Source organism: Melospiza georgiana, chromosome 15, assembly GCF_028018845.1.
Source record: "Melospiza georgiana isolate bMelGeo1 chromosome 15, bMelGeo1.pri, whole genome shotgun sequence".
Classification (NCBI taxonomy): domain Eukaryota; kingdom Metazoa; phylum Chordata; class Aves; order Passeriformes; family Passerellidae; genus Melospiza; species Melospiza georgiana.
Genome location: NC_080444.1, coordinates 16,911,982 through 16,934,807, shown reverse-complemented (window position 1 = coordinate 16,934,807; position 22,826 = coordinate 16,911,982). Strand labels below are relative to the sequence as shown.

General features: G+C 52.5%; 1 protein-coding gene and 2 non-coding genes across 3 annotated transcripts; all 3 read right to left on the bottom strand.

Annotated features, from left to right (window-relative positions):
• Positions 1-1,165: 1,165 nt before the first annotated feature.
• HSPA9 (heat shock protein family A (Hsp70) member 9) lies at positions 1,166-22,591 on the bottom strand. Its single transcript, XM_058034721.1, has 17 exons — positions 22,505-22,591; positions 20,935-20,993; positions 19,385-19,472; positions 19,126-19,307; positions 18,358-18,482; positions 16,590-16,663; positions 16,399-16,505; positions 15,442-15,604; positions 14,718-14,810; positions 12,912-13,121; positions 10,432-10,659; positions 9,594-9,698; positions 8,378-8,495; positions 6,077-6,171; positions 4,449-4,541; positions 2,641-2,781; positions 1,166-1,936 (listed from the first exon to the last, which is right to left on the bottom strand). The coding sequence occupies exons 1-17, from the start codon at positions 22,574-22,576 to the stop codon at positions 1,877-1,879; spliced, it is 2,013 nt and encodes a 670-aa protein (XP_057890704.1). The 5' UTR covers positions 22,577-22,591; the 3' UTR covers positions 1,166-1,876.
• Positions 9,030-9,098, bottom strand: LOC131090054 (small nucleolar RNA SNORD63). Its single transcript, XR_009115290.1, has one exon. It is a non-coding gene; the product is annotated as a small nucleolar RNA SNORD63 (small nucleolar RNA).
• LOC131090053 (small nucleolar RNA SNORD63) lies at positions 10,146-10,217 on the bottom strand. Its single transcript, XR_009115289.1, has one exon. It is a non-coding gene; the product is annotated as a small nucleolar RNA SNORD63 (small nucleolar RNA).
• Positions 22,592-22,826: the final 235 nt, after the last annotated feature.

Genomic DNA, 22,826 nt, shown 5'->3' with positions numbered 1-22,826 from the left:
GCGCCGCGCACCATGTGTTGCAATCGCCTCACATGGGGGCCCTTGACGTCACTTCCGGGGGGAGCCGGCAGCGGGGCGCCGCGCCATTGGCCGCCGCCCCTCCCCGAGCGCGCGCGCGGGGCATTGTGGGGCGCGTAGTCCGGAGCCCGCCTGGCGGGGCGGGAGCGCGCGCGCGCGTCTCGCGAGAGCTGCGCAGAAAGGCCCGCGCGCGCTTAAAGGGCCCGTGAGGCGCGGCGGGGCCGGGGCGGGGCCGGCACCGAGCGGGACTGAACAGCCCGGGGGACGGACAGCCCACAGCCGCTCTGCACCATCGACTCACGGCCAAGCACCGCCACCGCGGGAACCGGCCAGCCCTGGGGGCTGTGTGCCACCGGAGAGCTCGCACTGACCCCCCTGTCCGAGCCACGGACGGCCACGTTCATCAATGCCCGCAAGGGAGAGGCCTCCGGGCTACGGCCCCCAGGCAGTGCCCAGCCCGTCCCGCTGTGCCCTCATCCAGCGCACGGTGCCCGGCTCTGCCCAAGAGGATTCCAGCCTGGAGAGGGAACGGCCAGGGCTGTGCGCCCATCTATGCAGGGGCTGCCCCACTGTGGGAGGCAAGCACGCGGGTCAGACACAACTTCCCTTTAATGAACCCACACCGACGGTTCCTGAGCACATGCTGGGCCACCTCTGTCCCCTCTGCTGGAAACTGTCCCGAGTGCCAGAACAAAAACCATCCTTTCCTCCCCCTAATACCTGAGCCTGCAGGACAGAGCAGCCGCAAACGCAGGTTCTGTTCCAGTTCAAGAGACACAGTTACATATGGGGAAAAAGGAGACACAGTCACATTTCTGCACCTCCCTGCAAGGCTGGGTTGCTGGAAGCACAGTGGGCAAGTGCTGCTCCAGGCTGCAGCCTGTTCTGTAAGGCTAAGCCCAAGCACAAGGTGCCTGATGGTGAAGTCCCAGTGCTACTGCAGTCACAGGACCTGGGGCACCTCGTGAGAGCAGCACTGCCACGCTCAGCAGAGCCCACCCCCAACCTGACACCAGAAACCTCCTTTGTGCCTGGGAATGAAGCACAAGTTCAGAAAGTTAACAGCTGCCTGGCTGTTCCCTCTGCAGCTGTCACAGGCAGTTAAGTGCTTGTGTTCTCCACCAAAGGCCAGGAGACCAGGAACTCCACGTTGGACACTTTTCTGCTTTTATTTTAAAAAAATCCAGAATGGATCCAGTAACAGTTTTATTATCAAGGAAATTGTTTTACCATAAGCAGAGAACAGACACAGGATGGAGCAGAAGGCTTAGACAAGCAAAGTATTGAACTTCCACGCTGCCTCTTTTGTAAGAAATAATGTTACAGCTGAGTTTGAAGTAGCCCCTTGCCTTCAGAACAAGGGTACCAGCCTAGCTCAGGGCTCAATGGTCTCCAGCAATGTCCCCAGCCTTGCCCCTGCTGCTCCCAGCCCTCACCTGCTCCCAGCTCCTCAGACCCACGAGGAGGAGCCATGCAGGCTGAACTCTCCTCCCCATGCCCGGACAGCTTCCATCTCCACCCTCCAATTTCATGACATGGTTTCCAAGCTTGGATCTCGGATTTACTACACCATTGTGTCAAGTATTAAATGATCAGCCAGTCCCCAGGTGCTCAGGGAACACGCCAGGGCCAAACTCGTAACTTTGTCTGGCATGAATTAACTTTCATCAAGTGACAATTTATCTAGCAGACACATCACTAAATTTATACATTGAAGAATTTTATATATAGAATACTGCAAAAACACAGTAAGTCTGAATTCTGCCCCTTGCTGCTCAGGAAGGTCCCTTCTCTCCCAAGCATCAAGAAAATCGACCTCTTCATCATTCTCATGTCAAGGCAAGACAGAGACTCCTCCTTATTGCTTCTCCTCCTTCTGATCTCCTGCACTTCCAGACCCCTCTCGCTCCGAGGCCATCTGTGAACAAACAGGTTTGTTATACAACAGACTGCTTCTCCTGGCCACTGCCCTGGCTGGCTGCTCAGGTCAGCTCCAGCCTGCAGAACCCTCCCTTGAGTGCAACCAGCAACGTCCACTGAGAAATGAAATCATCTCTGCCTGAGCTCTGAGAGGGAGAAACAATCTTCCCATTATTCCCCTTCCCAGGGGATGTAACAGGCTGACACTGCAGCACTGAAGGTTTGGTTTGACATCAGCAAAGCAGCTGTCCCCAGAAAGGACAGCTCAGCACCAAGGTCACCTGGGCACTGTGCCCCTGCCATGCTGGGACTCCTCCCTGCACAGGCAAGCACAGCCTGGCCAGGGGCCAGGGGCTGGGAGGGCCTTCCACTGGGAATGGGGTGGAGAAGAAATCCCAATGGCCTTTACTGTGGCTTTAGGCAGACTGAACAGCAATCATGTTTTAAAGCTCAGGAGTTACTTTACTCCTTCACTGCACTGAGGGGAAAGCCCTCTCCTTACTAGGAGCTTCCCACCCAGCCTGAAGCATGGTCAGGATTTCAAGCCTTCAGCTCTCCCTGCCATTCCAGAGCTGCCCCTTCAGCCAGTTTCACTCAGAGGGAGCTGCAGAGGCTCAGCACCACCTCCCACCCAAGGGTTCAGTGTCCTGACTGCCCCCTTCCCCTCTGAGGGCTCTGACTGAGAGCTGGCCATGCACCTACCTTCTTGTATGCCATTTCAAAGAGTTTCAGGGAAGCCTGCTGCAGGCTGGTTGCTGCCTGCCTGATGTTCTCTCCTGTTTCACTATCTTTACGAGCCAGAAGTTCTCTCATTTTAGCAATTTCTTCCTTTAATTTGTTGCACTGCAAAGAAGACACAAAGGTGAAATGCTGCACTTGGTTCATCGTTAATCTCCACCCTGTCATGCCACCACCTGCTGGCCCCCTTTCTGTGCCAGAAGCCACGGAGTGGAGCCTCAAAGTGAGTGTGCAGGGCCTAGGACTGTGCCCAGTTCCCAGTGGGCACCTGTCCACTTCACCAACAGTGTCCCAGTTGGCATTAAAGGGGCCCTGTTTGCTGCCTGGGCAGAGGTGCCAAGAACAGAGCTCTGCAGGGCCTGACCACTGGCCAAGGCTGTGCTCTGTGCCTGGCACAGCCATGCCAGGGGACAGCAAGCTGGCTCCCATGGATATTGAAGCCCTGCTGGGGAGCTGCTCCTGCCCTGCTCAGCTCAGAGCAAAGCAGCAGAGTGGGCTCAGCCTGGCCCAGAGCCATCTGCCAGTCCCTGCACAGGCTGGCACTGCCTCCTTCCCTGGCAGGCTGCTGGAGGGGGCTCCTGACACAGCTCTGCAGCACACCAGGGGACAGGGACACAGAGTGACAGCCACCATCAGCACCAGCCTGCCCCCACCTCCCCAGGGAAGGCACAGGGAACAGTCCCTGCAGAGAACAGGGATCTAGGCTCTGTGCTCATGTGTGAGGAAACTCACATAATTCCAAACAAAGAGGCAGCTATTATCATGGAATCACAGAATAGTTTGGGTGGGAAGGGACCTTAAAGAACATCTCATTCCACCCCCTGCCATGGTCACTCAAACAAGTTGTTCCAAGCCCCACCCAACCTGGCCTTGGGCACTGCCAGGGATCCAGGGGCAGCCACAGCTGCTCTGGGCACCTGTGCCAGGGCCTCAGCACCCTGCCAGGGAAGGATTCCTTCCCAATATCCCATCCATTCCTGCCCTCTGGCAATTAAAAACCACTGCTCCTCGTCCTGTTCCCATCTGCTGGCAGAGAAACAGCCTTTAACTGACCAGAGGCTGCTACCAACAAACTGTAACTGTGCTCCCTCAGACACCTCAGAGCCCCCAGGAGCCCTTTAATTCTGCTTCCCAGAGCTGTTAAATTGGTCATTGGGTGCACTCCTCTAAACTTGACTTTTGAAATTCACAACGCACTGCCTTAGAATGCTGTGAAAAGCACTCTTGGATACCAAATACCCATTTCATTTCTGAGAGAGAAAAAATGGAGTTAAGCAGGGGCTGCTTTTTACTGTCCCCAGGTTCCTGGGTGCTGTGCACACACTGCAGGAGAGCACAGCAGCTGTGCCTCTGTCCCTGTGCTAACAAGGGCAGGCACTGTCCTCAACCTCCAGCCTTGGAGCAAACCCCCTGTGAGGAGCCAGCCACAGCACAGCCCGCATCACTGCATGCAAGGCCACAGCTCTGACAGAAACCTCTCACAGCACCTTCCCAGGCTAGTGAACCTTCACAGCCTCAGTGACACCACCCAGCACTCTGCAATAGGTTATCTGCCAGCACCCAAACCCTGTTCCCCTAAGGATGTCTGTCCATCCCCCCTCAGCCACACTCAGCCCTCCCAAGGAGTGCCACGGGCAGAGGTGCAGGGCTGTGCCACCTTCACCCAGCACAGAAACACGGCCAGAGCCAGCTAGGAGTTGAGTGGGAATGTGAGCAATGATTCTGTGAGGAATTTCACGTGCTGTAGCACTCCAGGATCAGGAACCACCTACCTCATCTGCTGGCAGCTGATCCTTGAACTCTTCCATCTTGGACTCCGTGTCGTGGATGATGCCCTCGGCCATGTTCACGGCCTCCACGCGTTCCTGGGGCAGAGAGCTGGTCAGGGCTGCTGCCCACACCCCAGTGACACAAGTGCTGACATTTCACACCCAGACTGCCAAGCCCCACAATAGCTCCCACCCAGGGTCCTTCTTAGTGGCACCAGGGCAAGAAGAAATGCAAGCAAACCATTCCTAGGTGCACTGTGGCCCCAAGAGGAGTCTGTGCCAGCCAGCCCTCGGGCTTTCACTCACAGTCACTCCCCTGAACTACAAGTGACCAATGCACCACCACTGCTGGCACATGGGAAAGGACAAGACACCTCAGGGACAGCACAGCACACTCTGCTCCATGGGAAAGCAGCAGACCTTTTGGAGAACATCCTGAAGCTTCTTCAGCAACAGGGGCACTAGAGACAACTCAAATGTTGGATGCTTTTACTCATGGTCCCTTATACAAAAACTCCCATTTATGCATTCCTGATGCTTTTATGGCAGCAAAACCAGGAGCAGAAAAATGTTACAAGGCAATTTTTGAAAGCTACAGTTATACAAGTGATCACCTTGCTGTGAGCTCACTGGACAGGGGTGAGTCCCACTTCAGGATTACAACAGAGAGGAACTTATCCAGCAATTTAAGACAAAGTAAGGCAGCAGAACAATTTTCAGTGCAGCCTCCCCTACCCTCCACAGCAGTGATGAGGTTGTTCAAACAGTGGGATTTTCAGAGCAAGGTCTTTGAAGGTTTCCCAGCTAACCTACAAATGCCCATCAGCCACTGCTCTGTGGCTTTGGAGGTTCTGAGGCCAGGCAGTGATGCTTCCTGGGGATTTATTCCATGCCTTCTCTCCTTCAGCTCTCTTCTGATCCCTTCCCCACTGGGGGCAGGATTTGCAGCACTGCCTGGACACCTGAGACAGGCTGAAGGACACAAAGTGGATCAACTCCATGTGCCAGTTTCAGCAATCACTAAACACACGCTGGTGCCACATCCCAGAGTCAGCCTGTGCTGTGTCTTAAAAATCAATGGTCTATATTTAGTTGCATAATTCATTATTACTACCCTCATTAAACCAATTACTTTCAACCATTAATCTTGTGTGTATGACAGGTTCAGTCCATGGCAAGCACCAGTCTTTACTCAACAAGGCCAGTGAGGATTTCCATCACCTCCTTCTGGTCTCACCTGCACTGAGGCCAGCACTGCTCACATGGACACAGCATTCCAGGTGCCAAATGCACAGCCAAGGGGGACAGTACAGAGCAGTGATGACAGAAACCCTCACCAGGGCTGCAAAGCTGTTTGCCATGAGCAGCAGGCAGGTGGCTTTGCTCACTGCTGCCTCCACATCCCAGGAATTCCTCAGGGAGCAGTAAAGTGCAGTCACACAGGGCAAGGCATCCAACCTCAAGACCCAAATGCCTCTGCAAACACCTTCATGCAACCCTGGGGTATAAAATGAGTGTAGGGCAAGGAGCAGAGGCTTGGCAAGGCCCAGAGAGTAGAGCCCTGGGCCCCCAGGGGTGGGCAGAGCTCAGAGCAGAGTGCTGAAGGCAGCAGCTCCTCTGCTCCCCGTTACCTTTCTCCGCCTGTCCTCCTCCGCGTACTTCTCTGCGTTCTTCACCATGTTCTCAATTTCATCCTTGCTGAGGCCGCCAGAGGACTGGATAACAACTGCAGCACAGAAGAACAGCAATGAAGGATCTGCTCTCCCCTCTGAGGAGAGGATTATTCCCCAGCCTAACAGCAGCAGCCTGGCTCAGAGGCTCTGCACCCAGGGAGGCCCCGTGGGCAGGACACAGCCTGTGACTCTTTAAAGAGCCACTGGTGCTGCTGGCACGGTGAAAGCCTCCTCTCCTGGGTCTGCAACTCCCCAGCTCTGCCACACACACCCTGCCTGCTGCTCTGCAAGTCAATCCTCCTGCAAAGTGAGGGTGCAAAGCCCTCAGACCAAAGGAGCATCCCAAATTAGAACCACAGAACTAAAAAAAAAAAAAAAATCAAAACTAAAACCACTCAAACAAATAAACCCTCCAGCAAAAACCCAGCCAAAAGAAAAAAATCCAAAGAGAAGGAATGGTTTCACTAAAGACTCCTCTCCCTGCTGGGAAACAGCCCAGGCTTGGTGGCAGGGTAAGACAACACTTCCCACCCAGCTCCTAGCATTGCCCTTAATAAGGAATGATTCTATGGGCAGGCTCTTACACATCCCTTCCTTGGTCTTTTCCCTCTATTAGTGTCAAAAAGCACAGCCCAGATTCAGGTTTTATTGCAGGAATTAGTCAAATTTCATTGAAAGAAGACCAATATCCAGAATATCTCAATGCCCATAGAAGTGGATGCTACAATCACCATTTAAAGGAACTTTTCTAAGGAATTCTTTGTCTATGGTACAGAACCCTGAACAAAGACACACACACAGAGGTGTCCATTGGATACAGATGTGGGATGAGCAATTCAGCTTTGTAATTAGGACCACATCTACCTAAAGGTAGGCAGCTAAAAGTCATTCTGGTTGCCTGTCACCAGGAGCCTTTTGCTCAGCAGTAGAAGGCTGCCACATGTGCAAGATCTCCAAGGAAATCCAAGTAACAAGTGTAGGGTGGTTCTGGTGTCAACCTGCTGCCAAAAAGGCAAGCAGTGTGATTAAACCCTCCAGCTGTGCATAGCTAATGCTTCTGCTAAGTGGAGCATTTCACTGCTCAAGGGCTCTCTCCAAGAAACAGCTGAAGGGCAGTACAGAGGCTTCCAGTTATAAGGGAGAAGAGGGTTTTATTTTGTATCAGGGGAATCTGTAAATGCTTAAAATTAATCTCCTGAACCTACCACAGAGCTTTTGAAACTGTCAACTGTGACATTAATTACCCCAGTACATTTCACTGTACCACAGAGCAGAATACACTGGCAACTTGAATTCCCTGAGCCTCCTGTCACTGGAGTCACTTCCAGCTTCAACACAAGAAATGGACAAGGTGGTTGCAGGTAAAAGCTGTTGCTTCAAAATATCCCAATCTCCAGACCTTTATAATGGAATATAACAAACAGGTCTTGGCACAGGGCTGCTCCGCTCAGCTGTACACGACACACCCTGGAGTCAGAGATCCTCCTGATCTGATTCTGCCTTAAAAGCTGGCACCTTCATGCAGCCAGGCTCTCAGACAGCAAGCCCTGTGTGCTCCCCAAGAAACAGCCCCCCCACACAGCACAAGGACAACTCACACACAGTGCTGCAATCCCAGACTCCAACTTCTGTCCCCTCAGGGTACACAGGGCACACGTGACTGTCCCAACACCTCGGTGACAGAGCACAGCCCACCAACACCAGGGAGCCCTCAGAGAGCCACCCTGTGTGCCCACACCTGGCACTGGGACACAGCTGATCCATGCAGCAAACCCAGGAAACAGCTGCACTCTGCTCACATGTTGCTGCAATTATTCCAGATGGCAACATCAAGGCAGGACTGTCACACAGGGCAAAACCACTTGGAATGTGGTGAAACCCTGCCAGTAAGGGCTGCCTTGGCATAGGCAGGTGCTTCATCTCTGCCTAACGTGCAAGGAGAGCATCCCCTGGCAGCAGGTGCTGGAGAGGGCAGAGGCCGTGTGCCTACAGAGCTTCACTGCCCTACAACAAACCCAGAGCTCAGCTCTCACTTATCCCTTTGCCCACCCTCCTTTCCAGGGAAGACACAGGCTCAGATGACTTCAGCTGCATCTGTGCTGCACTGGCAACAGCCTGAAGAGTGGGGATGACCCAAGCATGGAGCCACACGCTCCATCCCCAGCCTGGACTGTGGGACAGCACCCAGGCAGCACTGGAGCACACTCCATTCCCCCTGGAGTCACCCCTGCTCAGTCCCTGCCATGCCCACACACTCACTCTGCTGCTCCCGCCCGGTGCCCTTGTCCTTGGCTGACACGTGCACGATGCCGTTGGCGTCGATGTCGAAGGTGACCTCGATCTGGGGCACTCCCCGCGGCGCCGGAGGGATCCCCACCTGGGCAGGGACAAGGACAAGGACAAGGGGTGGCCATCAGCTCCCACAGGGACACAGCTCAGGGGACAGGGGCTGGGCACGTCACCCTGGGGATCTGACACCGAATGAGCCACTAACCAACCCTCAGAGCTGAGTCCTCTAAGTACCTGTTGGCACCATGCTGCGCACAGAAACCCCAAAGGAGACCCCCCAGAGTTGGTTCCAAGGTGGGACAGGCTCTGCTTTATTGCTACACAAGCCTGTCTTCCCTAGATGTGGCAGGATGCTCTATTTCCTCAGTTCTGGACATAGATTTCACTGGCCACCTCTGGGGAACCATTTTAAGACAGTGAGAGGCAGCACAGCTTCCTTCAAAAGCACAGAACAGCAAAGTCCTTCCTTTCTGCAGGGTTCTTCCCAGGAAGTTCACACAAACTTGGACAGTGCCAAACTTTGCCAGCAGTGACCAAACCCATTTTGCTGAGGGAGCCGGTTGGGCATCCCTCTCTGCTCCCAGCAATCCCAGAACACATCTATTCCCCAGGGAGCAGGGTGTGGGCTCAGTTCACAGAGTCTCCACACAATTCTTCAGAATGATGTGTTGACAGTTTAACATCATGGCACACACACTGCAATCCCACAAACACACCCTGGAGGACCTCAGCTCACACTGACTCTGCTCCCAGGGTCTCACCAGCCTGAGATGGGCTTCCCTGGGGACTGCAGGAATCCTGGAGCTGCTCCAGGTTCCATCTTTGCTACACCAGAGAAGAGGCCAGCATTCAGATTATTTCCTGGTACTGGTACTGCACAGGCTTTTTATATCCAGAGAGCCCTTCCTGGTGACCAGGCCCTAAAGCTGCAGCAGCCCTGGTGCTCCATGGGAGTGCTCAGAAACTCTGAGCTCCATCTTCAATGCCAGCTGGTCCTCAGCCACAGAAAGGCTGTCCCAGGGCCAGGCTGTGCCTCTAGAGGCTGCTTTGTACTAGAAAGGGGTCAAATGTCTTCTGTAAGACGACTCCCCTCAACACTGCCTTCAGGGGGCAGCTGAAATGGAGAAGGCTCTGAACATCTCCCAGAAGGTCAGGTCTAAGGTCAGGAGTAGAGAAGCCAACGTACCAATGTGAACTGGCCAAGCAGTTTGTTGTCACTGGCCATCTCTCTCTCTCCCTGGCACACTTTGATCTCCACTTGTGTTTGCCCATCAGCAGCTGTAGAAAACACCTATGGAAAAGGAACTGGAAGTTACTATACAGCTAATTAGAACATCTGCAGTTACAAGCTGACTGAACAAGGAATACAAGGAAGCTGCTTGGAAGGGAAAATAATGAAACGCTTGTTCCCATGTTGATCTGACAAAACTCCATGGCATCAAGGCTAGCAAGAGCCAAACTAATGTTTTCTTGTCCTGTATGCTCCTGGGGACACAAAAACTGGCCATCCACGGCAGGAGCAGGTTCCAGGGCAGTCACCACACTCCAGAAAATCTCCCCTGAAGCAGCAGGCTCCAGCCCACACCCCAGGCAGCTCAGGTGCTATCAGAGAGCACACAGCAGCAGGCCCAGACAGAGCCAGGGGAAGGAAGGGATCACACCCAAGGCACCAGGACATTACAATGCAAAGATAACCCCTTCCCAGGCACTCAGCCAAGAAGGGCTCTCCCATGGGCGTGGTGCTCAGTCCCACAAGGGCTCCACACAATCCTTCTTCAGAATGATGTGTTGACAACTGACATCATGGCACACACACTGTAACAACCCTCAGCAGGCCACAAACACCCTGGCATATCTTGTCATCATTAACTCAACTGCCCTCCCCTCAGAGATACTCAGTGGCTGACATTAAACCTGATTTCTCAGGCTCTCTTGTCAGATGAGGAGGCAAATCCATCTACTGGCATGCTCTGGGTGGCCTTTCCCGAGCTGTGTGACAGCACCAGCAAAGTGTCAACTCTTACCTGGCTCTTCTTGGTGGGGATGGTGGTATTCCTGTTGATGAGCTTTGTGAAGACACCTCCCAGGGTCTCAATGCCCAGGGACAGGGGAGTTACATCCAGCAGCAGCACATCTGTCACATCACCAGCCAACACCCCGCCCTGGATAGCTGCTCCAATGGCCACAGCCTCGTCAGGATTGACTGCTTTGCTCGGAGCACGGCCAAACAACTCCTGCACAGTCTGCTGCACCTGAGTGGAGACACAGCACAGCTCATCCACAGGGGAACCACCATGGCCACAGCAGCCTTGGCTCAGCTCTGTGTCCTTCAGCTGCCAAGGAAGCCTGAAACAGACACTGAGCCTCAGCTCTGTGCCTGCTCCCTCACTGCCCACCCTCCTGCACAGCACTGCATGCCCTCACTGCAGCCCAGGCAGCCCCTTCTGCAGAGGCTCTGGGTGCAGCTGCAAGGCAGCCCCCTGAGTGCCCTGACACAGCCCAGCCACATCCCCAGGGGATCCTTCCAGGCTTATCTGGGAGTCAAGGACTGCTCCCTGGGAACTGTGCAAGCCAGCACTGAGCAGGACACAACTGCCAAGGACAGTACAGCTGTGGAGGAGCACAGGGAAGGTAAAAAATCCAGCAGCACAGTTCATGTTGTTTGTGTGCAGTGAAAGGGAAAAAAAAAGGGAATTGTATAAAGAACAGTATTTTCCAAGTCTTTACTTCATGGGCTGTTTCAGCAGAGATGTGTTTTGTCAACACTCTGAGCTCTGCTGTCAGCTCTGCCCTGCTCAGCCCACTCCCCAGGACTGTGCTCACGATCCCAACAGATTTGCTGCTGAAGAATCCACGCAGGAATGCACTGAGGGTCTACCCCAGAGCACAGCTCAGAACTGCCCTCCTCTGCCCTACAAGGGAAGGCTGTGGGGCTGGGCCTCCTCTCCCAGTAAAGGGGTTGGGCACACCAGCCCAGCTGAGTGGGATGTGCCTGGAAAATTGCTGGAAGCAAACACCCAACTCTGCAGCCAGGAGACATCTGCCCAGAGCACCCATTACAGAGGAGATTATGTGTGAACATGTAATTAAATGCAAGTCTTTCCCTCTGGAGGTGTATTTTACAGTACAAAACAATGCTTGTAACCACCCACAGTCCATCTCCCAGAGTACTGGCCATGGGACAGTTCCAGAGAAGCCACATTCCCTCCTAGCAGGGGGAGGAGAGAACAAGGTACTCAGGAGAAGGCCTGGCACCAATTGCAGAGGAAACACACACGCTGGCACCAATTGCAGAGGAAAGCACTCTGTCAGCCCAAACCTACACATGGCTAGGGGTTAAGAGGGGAAGAAGGAAAAAAAAATAAATCAGTATTTAAGTTCTGTCTTCCACCTCTGAAGGATACATAATGTTTCAGGAAAAGTTTTTGTGTTTGTCATCACTTTATACATAGGTAATCACACCATTTTTCCTTTGTCCAGCTGGAACAACAAGGACTTTGGGAACATGCAGCAGAATTACTCCACGTGAGCTTTGGCCAGAACACGAGCTTCTGTTTATCTTGCTGCTCTGGCTCCCCTGCCTGGGTGACCTTCTGCTTATACCAGTATCACCTCCAGCCACCAGGCTCATTAATGCAGGGAGGAAAAACCCTCCCACCAAACCCCAAATCAACCCCAAGCAGGACCATGTACACACCTACTGCCCTAGAGAGGACCTGCAAATCAAAAAGCAACAAATAGTGCAAGCCTGAGTGATCCCTCTGGAGTGAGATTTTGGTGCTCTCTGCAGGAAAGGCCAGGCTGTACCCCTGGAGGGAGCAGTGAACATCCCTGCTCAGCTCTGGGATGGAGGAGCAGCAGCAGGGCATGGCTGGAACAGGAGCAGTAATAACCTGCAGACAGCACTTATCTGCACAACTGTCCATGTCAGCACAGCAGGCTTTAAAGCTACCTGCTGAGCTTATCTCCACAGAACTAAGGGCCAGGCTTTAGATAAGGAGTGTCTGCAAGAGCCAGGTAAATGGGCCTGCCAACAGCAGCCTCCAACAGGTAGCTCTGATTAAACACAACCAGCAGGTACCAGAAGGGTTCTGCTTGTGCAGGTTCTTCATAGCTGGAAGTGCTGGAAAATCCCTTGGGAGGCACAGACTGCTTACAAGTGGCTGCCACTGAAATGCACCTTTACCACACTGAGCCCCCAACAAGAGGAAATGCCCTGCACTCCTCAGCAATGCTGCTGGTGTCCAGTGCACCCCAGGCTGTCAGGCTGCAGCTGGACTTTCACCTCCCAGCACGTCCCCTTGGCTCTGCACAGTGCAACTCAGCTCCAGCCCCCAGGGCCCAGCTGGGCTGAGCAAACAGAACAGGAGATCCTGGGCAATGTCCCCGTGGGACCCTCAGCACTGAGCCTGCCCTGAGCTCTCCCAGCTCCTCTGTCCTGATCCCCAAACAGAGGCACAGGGCAGCTGTGCCAGCCCTGCCTGAACGGGCCCTGAGCTCATACCTTTGGCATTCTGGTCATGCCACCGACGAGGATGACTTCCCCAATGTCACTCTTGCTGACTTCAGCATCCTGCATGGCCTTCTGGCAGGGGGCCACTGTCCTCTTGATCAGGTCAGCCACGATGCCCTCGAACTGCGCCCGGCTCAGCTTCATGTTCAAGTGCTTTGGTCCCGAGGCGTCCATGGTCAGGTAGGGCAGGTTGATGTCGGTCTGTGGCACGGAAACAGGCTCAGGAAAAACCAGCAATGGGCTTCACACCAGCTTACAGGCTCTGTTTGGCCTGTGCTGAGGTATCTGTGTGGCTGCTCACCCTCCAGCCCAGTTTAAATGGCAGCAGGCTCACTTTTATGTTTGACATTTCAGAAATAAGACAATTATTTTGTTCCACACCTCACTGTTACAATTGTTAAACCCCAATTTTAATGCCCTGTTACTTCTAGGTCTCATTTTTGAGCAGAACAATTTGTCACAGCCAGGAGGTAAGAGCAGAAATACTGGAAGTGACAGCCTTAATGCTGCTCCTTCAGCACAACACAGAAGAAAGCCCATCTGCAGAGCTCCAAAGATTCTGCCAACTGACTGATATCCACACCAGGTAAACTCCTTGAAGGTATTTCCCTCCCTCCTGGCTATTCTCTCAATGCCAACAGCTCATGCTCAACAGCCACTCTCCTGCCATTTAACACAAAGTTAATCAGAGCAAGGAACCATAATCCTCATTTTAATGGCTGTTTGTCACATGCTGGATTTATAAAGCAAATCTTATACTGAAATAATCTGATTCAAGTGCTGATTCATGGTGACCTCAAAAGACACTACAATCCAAAGCAATTAAAACATTAATGCTTTAAGCTCTAGAGATTAAGTTTATACAAGAATTAAAACCATGATGCTGACTAGAGGTGTGCATTCACTTTATACACAGCATGGTCAAAAGTATTAGGGGAAAACAGGACCAAAAGCAAGTTGTTTTCACTTCACTGCTAAGGAGTTAAAGAATTCAGTCTTTTCTGGTATGAACAAACTGCATTTGCCAGCTCTTGGGCTCATAAAACAGAGCTTGCTATGTCTCTGGCAGAACTATGCAGCCATTGTGACTGCCCTCAGCTCCTTGCTATGAGCTCCCCACTGGCCAGCAAAAAAGACCACCATCAGATAAAATTCAAGATGCTTATTCAGAAGCTAGAACTTGGCAGATTCCCCATTTCAATTACTATATAATTGACCTTAATTTCACTTAGCCAGGACTATTACACTCCCAACTTTCTGCTTTCCCAGTTCCTTATTCAGTAATGAATTCATAAAAGACACACTTGACTGCATTAATATACAAAGCTGATGGAAAAAAGGAGGGAGGGTGGCTGCTGCCCATTGTGCAGCCAACTTGTCCATAGGCAAGTAAGTCAAGGTTCTGTATAAGAATTACTGCACAAATTAGCTGTTGCAGTGCAATGAGCAGCACCAAGGGTTTGGAAGTGCTTGCACAGAGCTGTAAGTGGTTCCAGTAACCCAGCAGCACTGGCTAAATTCCCTGATGCCCATCACAGTTCTGAGGTACAGAACAAGTTGGGAAGGTCACGGTCCCTGCAAGATCAGATGTGGTGCCAGAAAAAGGGCAAAACCCAGCACCCAACAACTCAGCTCTCTGTGGTCTGAAAGCCCACCCTGCTGACTGACCTCCTGTGCCAGTGATGCCACTGGGTTACACAGAAGAAAAAACAGTGTCAGAGAGCTCAGTAAACAAAGCCAGTGCAGAACTCCACATCTCCTAGTGCTGTAGTGGATGCTCTGGATCCAGGCACGTACCTGCACAGATGATGAAAGCTCACACTTGGCTTTCTCTGATGCTTCTCTCACCCTCTGAAGAGCCATGTTGTCTTTAGTCAGGTCAACTCCCGTCTGAGTGAAAAAACAGGGTTAAGAGACTCTCAGCACCTGCCCAGGAGTCACATCCCTGCAGTTCACCACTCAGAGCTCTTGACTGAAGAGCCATTTCTAGAGCAGACTGCCATGTGCACTGTGCTGCTCTCTCCCTGCTGCCAGGGGTACTCAGCATTTCCAATCTGCCAGCCCCCTCTGCTCTGCAAGTGATCATACACTGAATTACAGACTGAACCTTGCAAAGGCTGCTGCAGCACAGAACAGTAAGACAGAACTGAATTAGCAAAGGAGTTGGAATTACCTGGCAGTTTCCTCCCAGCAACCCATTTGCATCTGTCCTGTCACATTCAATTGCACCACAGATGTTTACTTTTAAAAGTAAGCAGACTGTGCATAGGAAAGTCCTGCTACACCAATGAGAAAGAAGACAGAAGTTCTGTGTATTCTGTGTATTCCAGGAAAGGAACATTCCACTTCAAGAAAAGAAGTGGAAGAAGTGGAAGCCAGGCTAAAGAGTGTCTAATCCTCTTAAATTCCAGCAGTGCCAGAGGTGACAAGCCCTAAGAATTTAAGAGACTGCTCATTCTTCTAAAGAAGTAAGGTTGAAAAGCACTGTAATACAGGATTGTACTCTCAAGAGACACCTTACCTCTCTCTTGAACTCTTTCACAATATACTGTAGCAAAGCCTGGTCAAAATCTTCTCCACCCAAGAAAGTGTCACCATTGGTAGACTTCACCTCAAAGACTCCCTTCTGGATTTCCAACACAGAGATATCAAAAGTGCCACCACCCAGGTCATAGACTGCAATGCTGCAGGGAGAGAAGCAGGACAATGTTACTTTCTCAACAAAGGTGAGTGGCTCAGAACTCCCTCTCCTCAAGAGATGACATGCAGAACGCACACTGGTGCCCACACAAATTCAAAGCTTCTCTAGAGACAGACTGAACCATCCCAAAATGTCCACACCCCGAGCACGCAGAGTCCACGTGGGGGTCCCTGGAAATGTGCTGCACAAAGCCTGACCTTGCCCATTTTTTCAGAGAGGGCAGCCCCTGCCTCTACAAAATAAGACATTGCCACATTCAGTGACAAGAGCAGGGACACCAGAACTATTATGAATTTTTTTCCCCCAAAATGTTTCAAATGTAATGAGGCTTTTGCAGCATTATCACTAGCACAGAAACACAGAACGTCTAACAAAAGCCTGCACTTCTGTAACCACCCCTGACAGCAACAGAGGACTGAATGCAGGCAGGGGAGCTGCATCCATGGACAGCTGGCACAGCTCAGCACAGCTCCTGTGCTGCCCATCAGCTCCTCTAGGGACAGCCTGTCATCCAGCTGTCCTCAGCCACACCCACTGCTGCCACCGGCAGGTAAGGAAATTAAACTGACACTCAGGTTGGATAATTAAGTTATAGCTGCAAATTATGAACTCTCTTTAACAAGGCTGGTTGGCACAGAACAGAAATGACATTACAGAGCTCTCACTAAAAGCTGAGTCCACTGCTTGGCAGAAGTCCAAGCAGTGCTCTAAAACCCAGCAAGCAGAGGAGGCAAATCCCAGCAGGTTCATTTCAGAGGGTTGGTGTTATGCACTCACACTTTGTCTTCAGACTTGTCCAGCCCATATGCAAGTGCAGCTGCTGTGGGCTCATTAATCACCCTCAGCACGTTCAAGCCAGCGATCTGCCCGGCGTCTTTGGTAGCCTGAGGAGGAAAGGGGACACTGCTGACTGCTGAGAGAAACTGAATGCAATTCATGAGCCCCAACAATCCCAGCCTGATGAGTACCTGTCTCTGAGAATCGTTGAAGTAAGCAGGGACTGTGATCACAGCATTCTTTGCTGCATGTCCCAGATAATTCTCTGGAAGAAAAAGGAGACAAAACAGAAGTTATCCTTGTAAGAACACCAAGTTATCACTCACAGAATGGGTGGGAAAGGGACCTTAAACTCCATCCCACTGCACACCCTGCCAGGGGTGGGGACACCTTCCACTATCCTAGGCTGCTCTAAGCCCCAGTGTCCAGCCTGGGATGCCAGGGATGCAGGGGCAGCCACAGCTGCTCTGGGCACCCTGTGCCAGGGCCTGCCCACCCTAACAGGAGAAACTTCCTCTTACTGTCTAACTGAAACTCACTCTCCTAATTTAAATCTACTGCCCCCATCCCATCACTACATGCTTCTGTAATTAGTCTCTCTCCACTAGCACCTAGTTTGAAATTATTTCTCCCAACCAACAGAAGACAGGCCTGCTGTTTTCTGGGAAAATGCAGAGTGAGCTGTGCAGAATTCCAGTCCTTCCACAAAACAGAACAGCTTGTACACTTCTGGCAGCACAGCAATGCACCTCTGCAATTCCATCAGTGAGTGGATGCCACTGTAATGAATTATCTGAGAGCTGTCTATTTATTGTGTGAGACTGAAGCTGTACTCCATTTTCCTGCACGTGATGCACTTAGAAGTTACCCATTTTGATCCTATTTATAGAATCTTGTGTTGCCAACACTTAGACAGCAGAAGCAATGTACATATACCAACTTTATAAATGTTTGAGACAGCAAGTCAGAAAAATATCTATCACACCCTATTTTAAAGTCTCAAAAAAGGGAAGTCACCAAATGCTAAAAAACACAAATGTGCATGATGCAGTGTGGATGCACAGACAAGACTCATGGCTGTGCAGCACTCCTGCACAGAGCTTACACACTGCACTGCTCTCTGCTGCCTGCAAAGCCACTGCTGAAACCAGGCAGCAGCCAGGCCAAAAGACAACACTCCTCCAGAAAGCAGATCCCTGCTGAAGGTAGATCAAAGTCAGGTCTATCACCTCCAGATACTCACACACCACATAGTTGTATTTTACTACTGGTGGAGCTCTAGCAAGTGCCCAGAACCCAATAGAGAAAACACAATAACTGAGGAAGCTTCAGTCCTGTCCTCCTCACACTCACTGGACGCAGTGTTTAACACGTGAGGGTGCAGAAGGCACTATTGATTGTTCCCTCTCTGTACTACACTCAGTTTCCCCAGAAAACAGTTCAGGAATTAAGAAAGAGAGGAATATTTCTCCAGGCCAATAGGTACTTTCCCCTAGTGAAGACTTAAACTCACCACTGGCTAATTAACTATTAGGACCCAACAATGTGGTCCCTTGAACTCTCCCTCCTCTCTCCCTACCTGCCACATACCCAGCAGCTGAGCAGCAACAAAGCCACTTCAAGCCTGGCTGCCCCAGCCTGTGCCCAGCAGCAGCCAGGGAGGCACAGGGACTGCAGCTTCCAAAGAAACGGAGCTCCCCCTTCTGAGAAAGTGTGAATTCAGAGTCCACTCAATCAGCAACCAATTCTGGTATGAGTATCTTTTAAGTAAAACACTGATATTTTGCCATAGATCCAAGATTGAGGCAGGCACTGATCTTCCTTGAGGCTTCCTAGGAGCCCACCCTGTTCCCCCATCTGCAGCCCTGCTTTACAAGGGTTTGGTACCAAGAAAGTGCTGTTTTGGCTGCAGCACTTCCACGTTCAAAGCACAGACAGCAAAGAGCAAGCTGTACCAACCTGCAGTCTCCTTCATCTTCATGAGGACAAAGGCACCGATCTGGCTGGGAGAATAGAGCTTCCCATGAGCCTCCACCCAGGCATCCCCGTTGGAGGCACGGACAATCTTAAACGGGACGTTCTTACTGAAACCAACAAAACTCACACTCAGCTCCTGCAGCAGCACAAACCCCCCACCATCAGTACCAGCAGATGAACTCGTGTAGCTCTAAACAGAGAGCACTGAACTTGCCAGCAGAGCCCCAGGTCCAGGGTCCCAGAAGTAGCAATTACAGATTGCTGCTGCCAATACTTACACAACACAAATAATATATATATACCAACTTTATAAGCGTTTGAGACAGGTCAGAAAAATATGTATTACACCCTATTTAAGGTCTCAAAGAAAGCGAATTAAGTCATCATCAAATGCATAGACAGGACTCATGCCTATGCAGCAGCCCTGCAGAGAGCTTACACACTGCATTGTTCTCTGCTGCTTTAATCAGACACCTCATTTAATCACAGGCCTGAGGTATGATCACAGAGCTTTGATTGCAAGCACCCTCAAGAATAAAAGTCTGCACTGCAAGCACCAGCAAGCCTTGGTTCTTTTTCTCTGGACGCTTTAATGTGATCAGCAATGAATGCAGCTAAACACAGCTGGCCCTCACACAGAAACACTGCACAACAACTTCCCCCAGAGCAGGGTGGTGTCTGGAAGCAGAGCAGGTCGTGCTGCCCCCGTGGTGTTTGCTGCCCTGGCAGCGTCCCTGTCCCCTCACTCACATGTCCTTCTTCACCTCGGCGTCGTCGAAGCGGCGGCCGATGAGGCGCTTGGTGGCGTAGAAGGTGTTGTGGGGGTTGGTGACCGCCTGGCGCTTGGCCGGCATCCCCACCAGGCGCTCGCCCTCGGCCGTGAACGCCACCACCGACGGCGTGGTGCGGGCACCCTCCGAGTTCTCCAGCACCTGGGCACAAAGGCAGCAGTGACAGCCACACGCTCACCTTGGGGACACCCCACGTGTCGCTCTCCTGCTTTACTCACCTTCGCTTGCTTCCCTTCCATAACGGCCACGCAGGAGTTGGTGGTGCCCAGGTCAATCCCAATGACGGCGCCTTTGATCGCTTCTGAGCTGGATGGCACATCAGGGGAGAGAAAAATCACCAGTAAAGGAAAGGACAAAGTGATTTTCCACTCAGTGTTGAAGCAAAATCAGGCTGCATCCTAACCTAAGGTGTTCTCTGACTCTTACACCGAAATTCAAGCTTGTGCCTCTGTTCTGAGCCAGATGACTTACAGGTAAACCCTTGCTTGTTAAAATAAGCATATAAAATATTATTATTCCCCAGAATATCTTTACTTCATATTTATATCTTCTCAACAACCCTTAAGAGTTTGTTATAAAAAAGTCATAAATAACTTTGCCCCTACAAACAGAAACTGTTTTGGGTCACTTTTGATCACAGAATCCCAGACTGGTTTGGGTTGGAAGGGACCTTAAAGCCCATCCAGTGCCACCCTCTGCCATGGCAGGGACACCTCCCACTGTCCCAGGCTGCTCCAGCCCCAATGTCCAGCCTGGCCTGGGACACTTCCAGAGATTCAGGGGCAGCCACAGCTGCTCTGGGCAACCCTGGTGTTCAAACTTATTTGAAAGCATTCACTTGGAGTGAAAAATAAACAAATACAATTTATTTCTGCTACCACTGCTTAGCATGGGGAGAAGAATCCACAGTGATAAATCACTTGGTCCATGCAGGGTGCTATGGGCCAGAGCCAAAGCAAACCACCTTCCTGACACTCAGGAGCAACAGGAGAATTTAGTCCTGAAAAATGGGGGTGGTTCTCACACAAGACAAATGTGAACCCCTTCCTCCTGTGTGGGAAGAGTGCATCACCCCTGCCGAGGCTCAGAGAATCCCTGAACCATAGCTTTGCTTCCAGACAAAGGCACAGTCTGGGATGGAGAAGGCATTCTGCAGCAGAGCAGGCCTGTTTATTTCCAGGAATGTCACCTTCCCAGTGCCCAGGCTGCCAGGGGCTCTGACTCCAGTTCCAGTAACAAAGCAGTGAGCCTGGAACATTCAGCTGTAGCAGACAGACCCAGCTTTCCCAACACAAACAGATTTCCCAGCCCATGGCCTGAATCAGCATCAGCCACAAATATCTGAGTAAGGCACACAAGCAACTGCTCCCTTCTCCCATTATCCTGCAACAATGAAAATGAGTGATTCAAATGCATGTTTGAAATGTTTTATCTGCAGGGAAATGGATCCAGACATCACCCATACTATGTCAGTGTAAAACAATTTGTCCCAACAGTGTTTGGATTACTTTTTGGTTGGTTTTGATCAAACAAATCTCAGCAATCCATGTTTGTGGGCACTGCTGGTGAGGGGAGCAGCAGGAACAGCAATTCTCAAAACTGCCCTGGACAGAAACATGATATTAAAAAACAACCTAAGAGAAGTTAAGGGAGGAGGCTCCAGCTTTATTCTGCTGGTTTGGCTCTGTTACCCAATCCCTGGCTCCAATAACCAGTTCTGGTATCAGAAAGAGATAAATATACACACCAACAGCCAAACACAACTTACGCATATTTCCTGCTGCATGCTGCTCTGAGAACATTTTGGCTGAGGCCATTCCAAAATGTCTGTAAAACAGAGACATTCAATGAGAATTTAGTTTAAAACATCAAGAGATCTTCAAACCAAGGCTTTCAGAGGCAGATAATGGCTGAAGTAACACAATCCTGCTACAGTCAATCCTCTTCAAACACTTAACTGCAAAGGAATGAATAACTCGAGCAAGACTCAGGCTGACATTAACAGCCCCCTCAATTACTGCACTAATTCATCTGCCACAAGCCTAATTCCTATGACCAGAACCAAGGTATTTCCCTGATACAGAATAATCTGTGAGCATGTTACCAGGCAAAATACATCTCAGTAAGTCAACACTGAACCTTCAGCATTCCACGAGCAGCAGCAGATAAACATTAACCCCATTTCTCAGAGATTTTTGTGCCTAGTCAGCAACAAAAGCCCCAGTGCATCCCTTGAGGAACCTGCAGCTGAGATTTTGCTGCACAACTCCAGTTTAGCCGCCCCTGTGCACGTGTAAAGCACATCCTGGAGAGCCGGGGAAGCACTGGCCCTCTTTCTGATGAAGAACGAACGTCTTAAAAGATAATTAATGCGAACGGAACCGAGCCATGACTACTTTGAAGAAATTTAAAGATGTAAGGCCCGGGCACAGTGCATGGGTGGCTCAGGCTGTGACAGAGCAGGGCCAGCACAGCGCGGGGGGATTTGCGATCCCCGCTTGTCCCTAAATCGCCACAATGTGCCCCGCGCAGCCCGATCCCCGCTGTCACCGGCACAGTGAGGAGCCGAGAGACCTCACTACAAACCTCCCTAACGCCAAACAGACTCAAACATGTAAAACAGGCTCCTCTACGGCCCCCAGGTCCGCATCGCCCCGCAAATACACGAGATGGCTCTTAATAAAATCTGAGCACTGAGAAGCCGCGGCCCGGGCCCGGACCCGCCCGGAGGCAGCGCCCTTCGCGGCTCTCCCAGCCCAGCGCTGTCCCCCGGCTCGGTGTCCTGGAGCGCTGGGGCCTCCACCGCCCGCGCTGTCCCCCCTGCCCCTCACGGCCCGCGCTGTCCCCCCTGCCCCTCACGGCCCGCGCTGTCTCCCCGGCCCCTCACGGCCCGCGCTGTTCCCCCCGGCCCCTCTCGGCCCGCGCTTTCCCCAGGCCCATCTCGGCCCGCTCTGTCCCCCAGTCCCTCAGGGCCCGCTCTCTCTCCCCGGCCCCTCACGGCCCGCGCTCTCCCCCCGGTCCCTCCCGGCCCGCTCTCTCTCCCCGGCCCCTCAGGGCCCGCTCTCTCTCCCCGGTCCCTCACTGCCCGCGCTCTCTCCCGGCCCGCTCTCTCCCCGCTCTCTCCCCCTCTGCCCCTCAGGGCCCGCTCTCTCCCCCCGGTCCCTCCCGGCCCGCTCTCTCTCCCCGGCCCGCTCTCTCCCCGCTCTCTCCCCCCGGTCCCTCCCGGCCCGCTCTCTCCCCGCTCTCTCCCCCCGGTCCCTCCCGGCCCGCTCTCTCCCCGCTCTCTCTCCCCGGCCCCTCCCGGCCCGCGCTCTCCCCCGGCCCCTCACGGCGCTGACCTGCGCGGGGCGCGCGGGCGGCGCGGGCGCGGCGCGCGGCAGCAGCAGGGGCAGGCGGCTCGCGCTCAGCATGGCGGCGGCGGAGGACGGGGCGCGCGGGGCCGCGGCTCTTCTGGAAACCTCCACCCACGTGGGCCGCGGGGGGGCCGAGACGCGCCGCAGGACCCCCGCCGGGGGGTGGCTCCAATAATGCCTGATCCCACCGCTCGCTTTCGGCGCGCCGCTCGGACTCCGGCACCGGAGGCGCGGGTGCACGGTGGCTTCCCGGCACGGATCCTCAGCTCGGTGCACAGGCTGGCGAGGGCCGAGGCAGGACACGGGC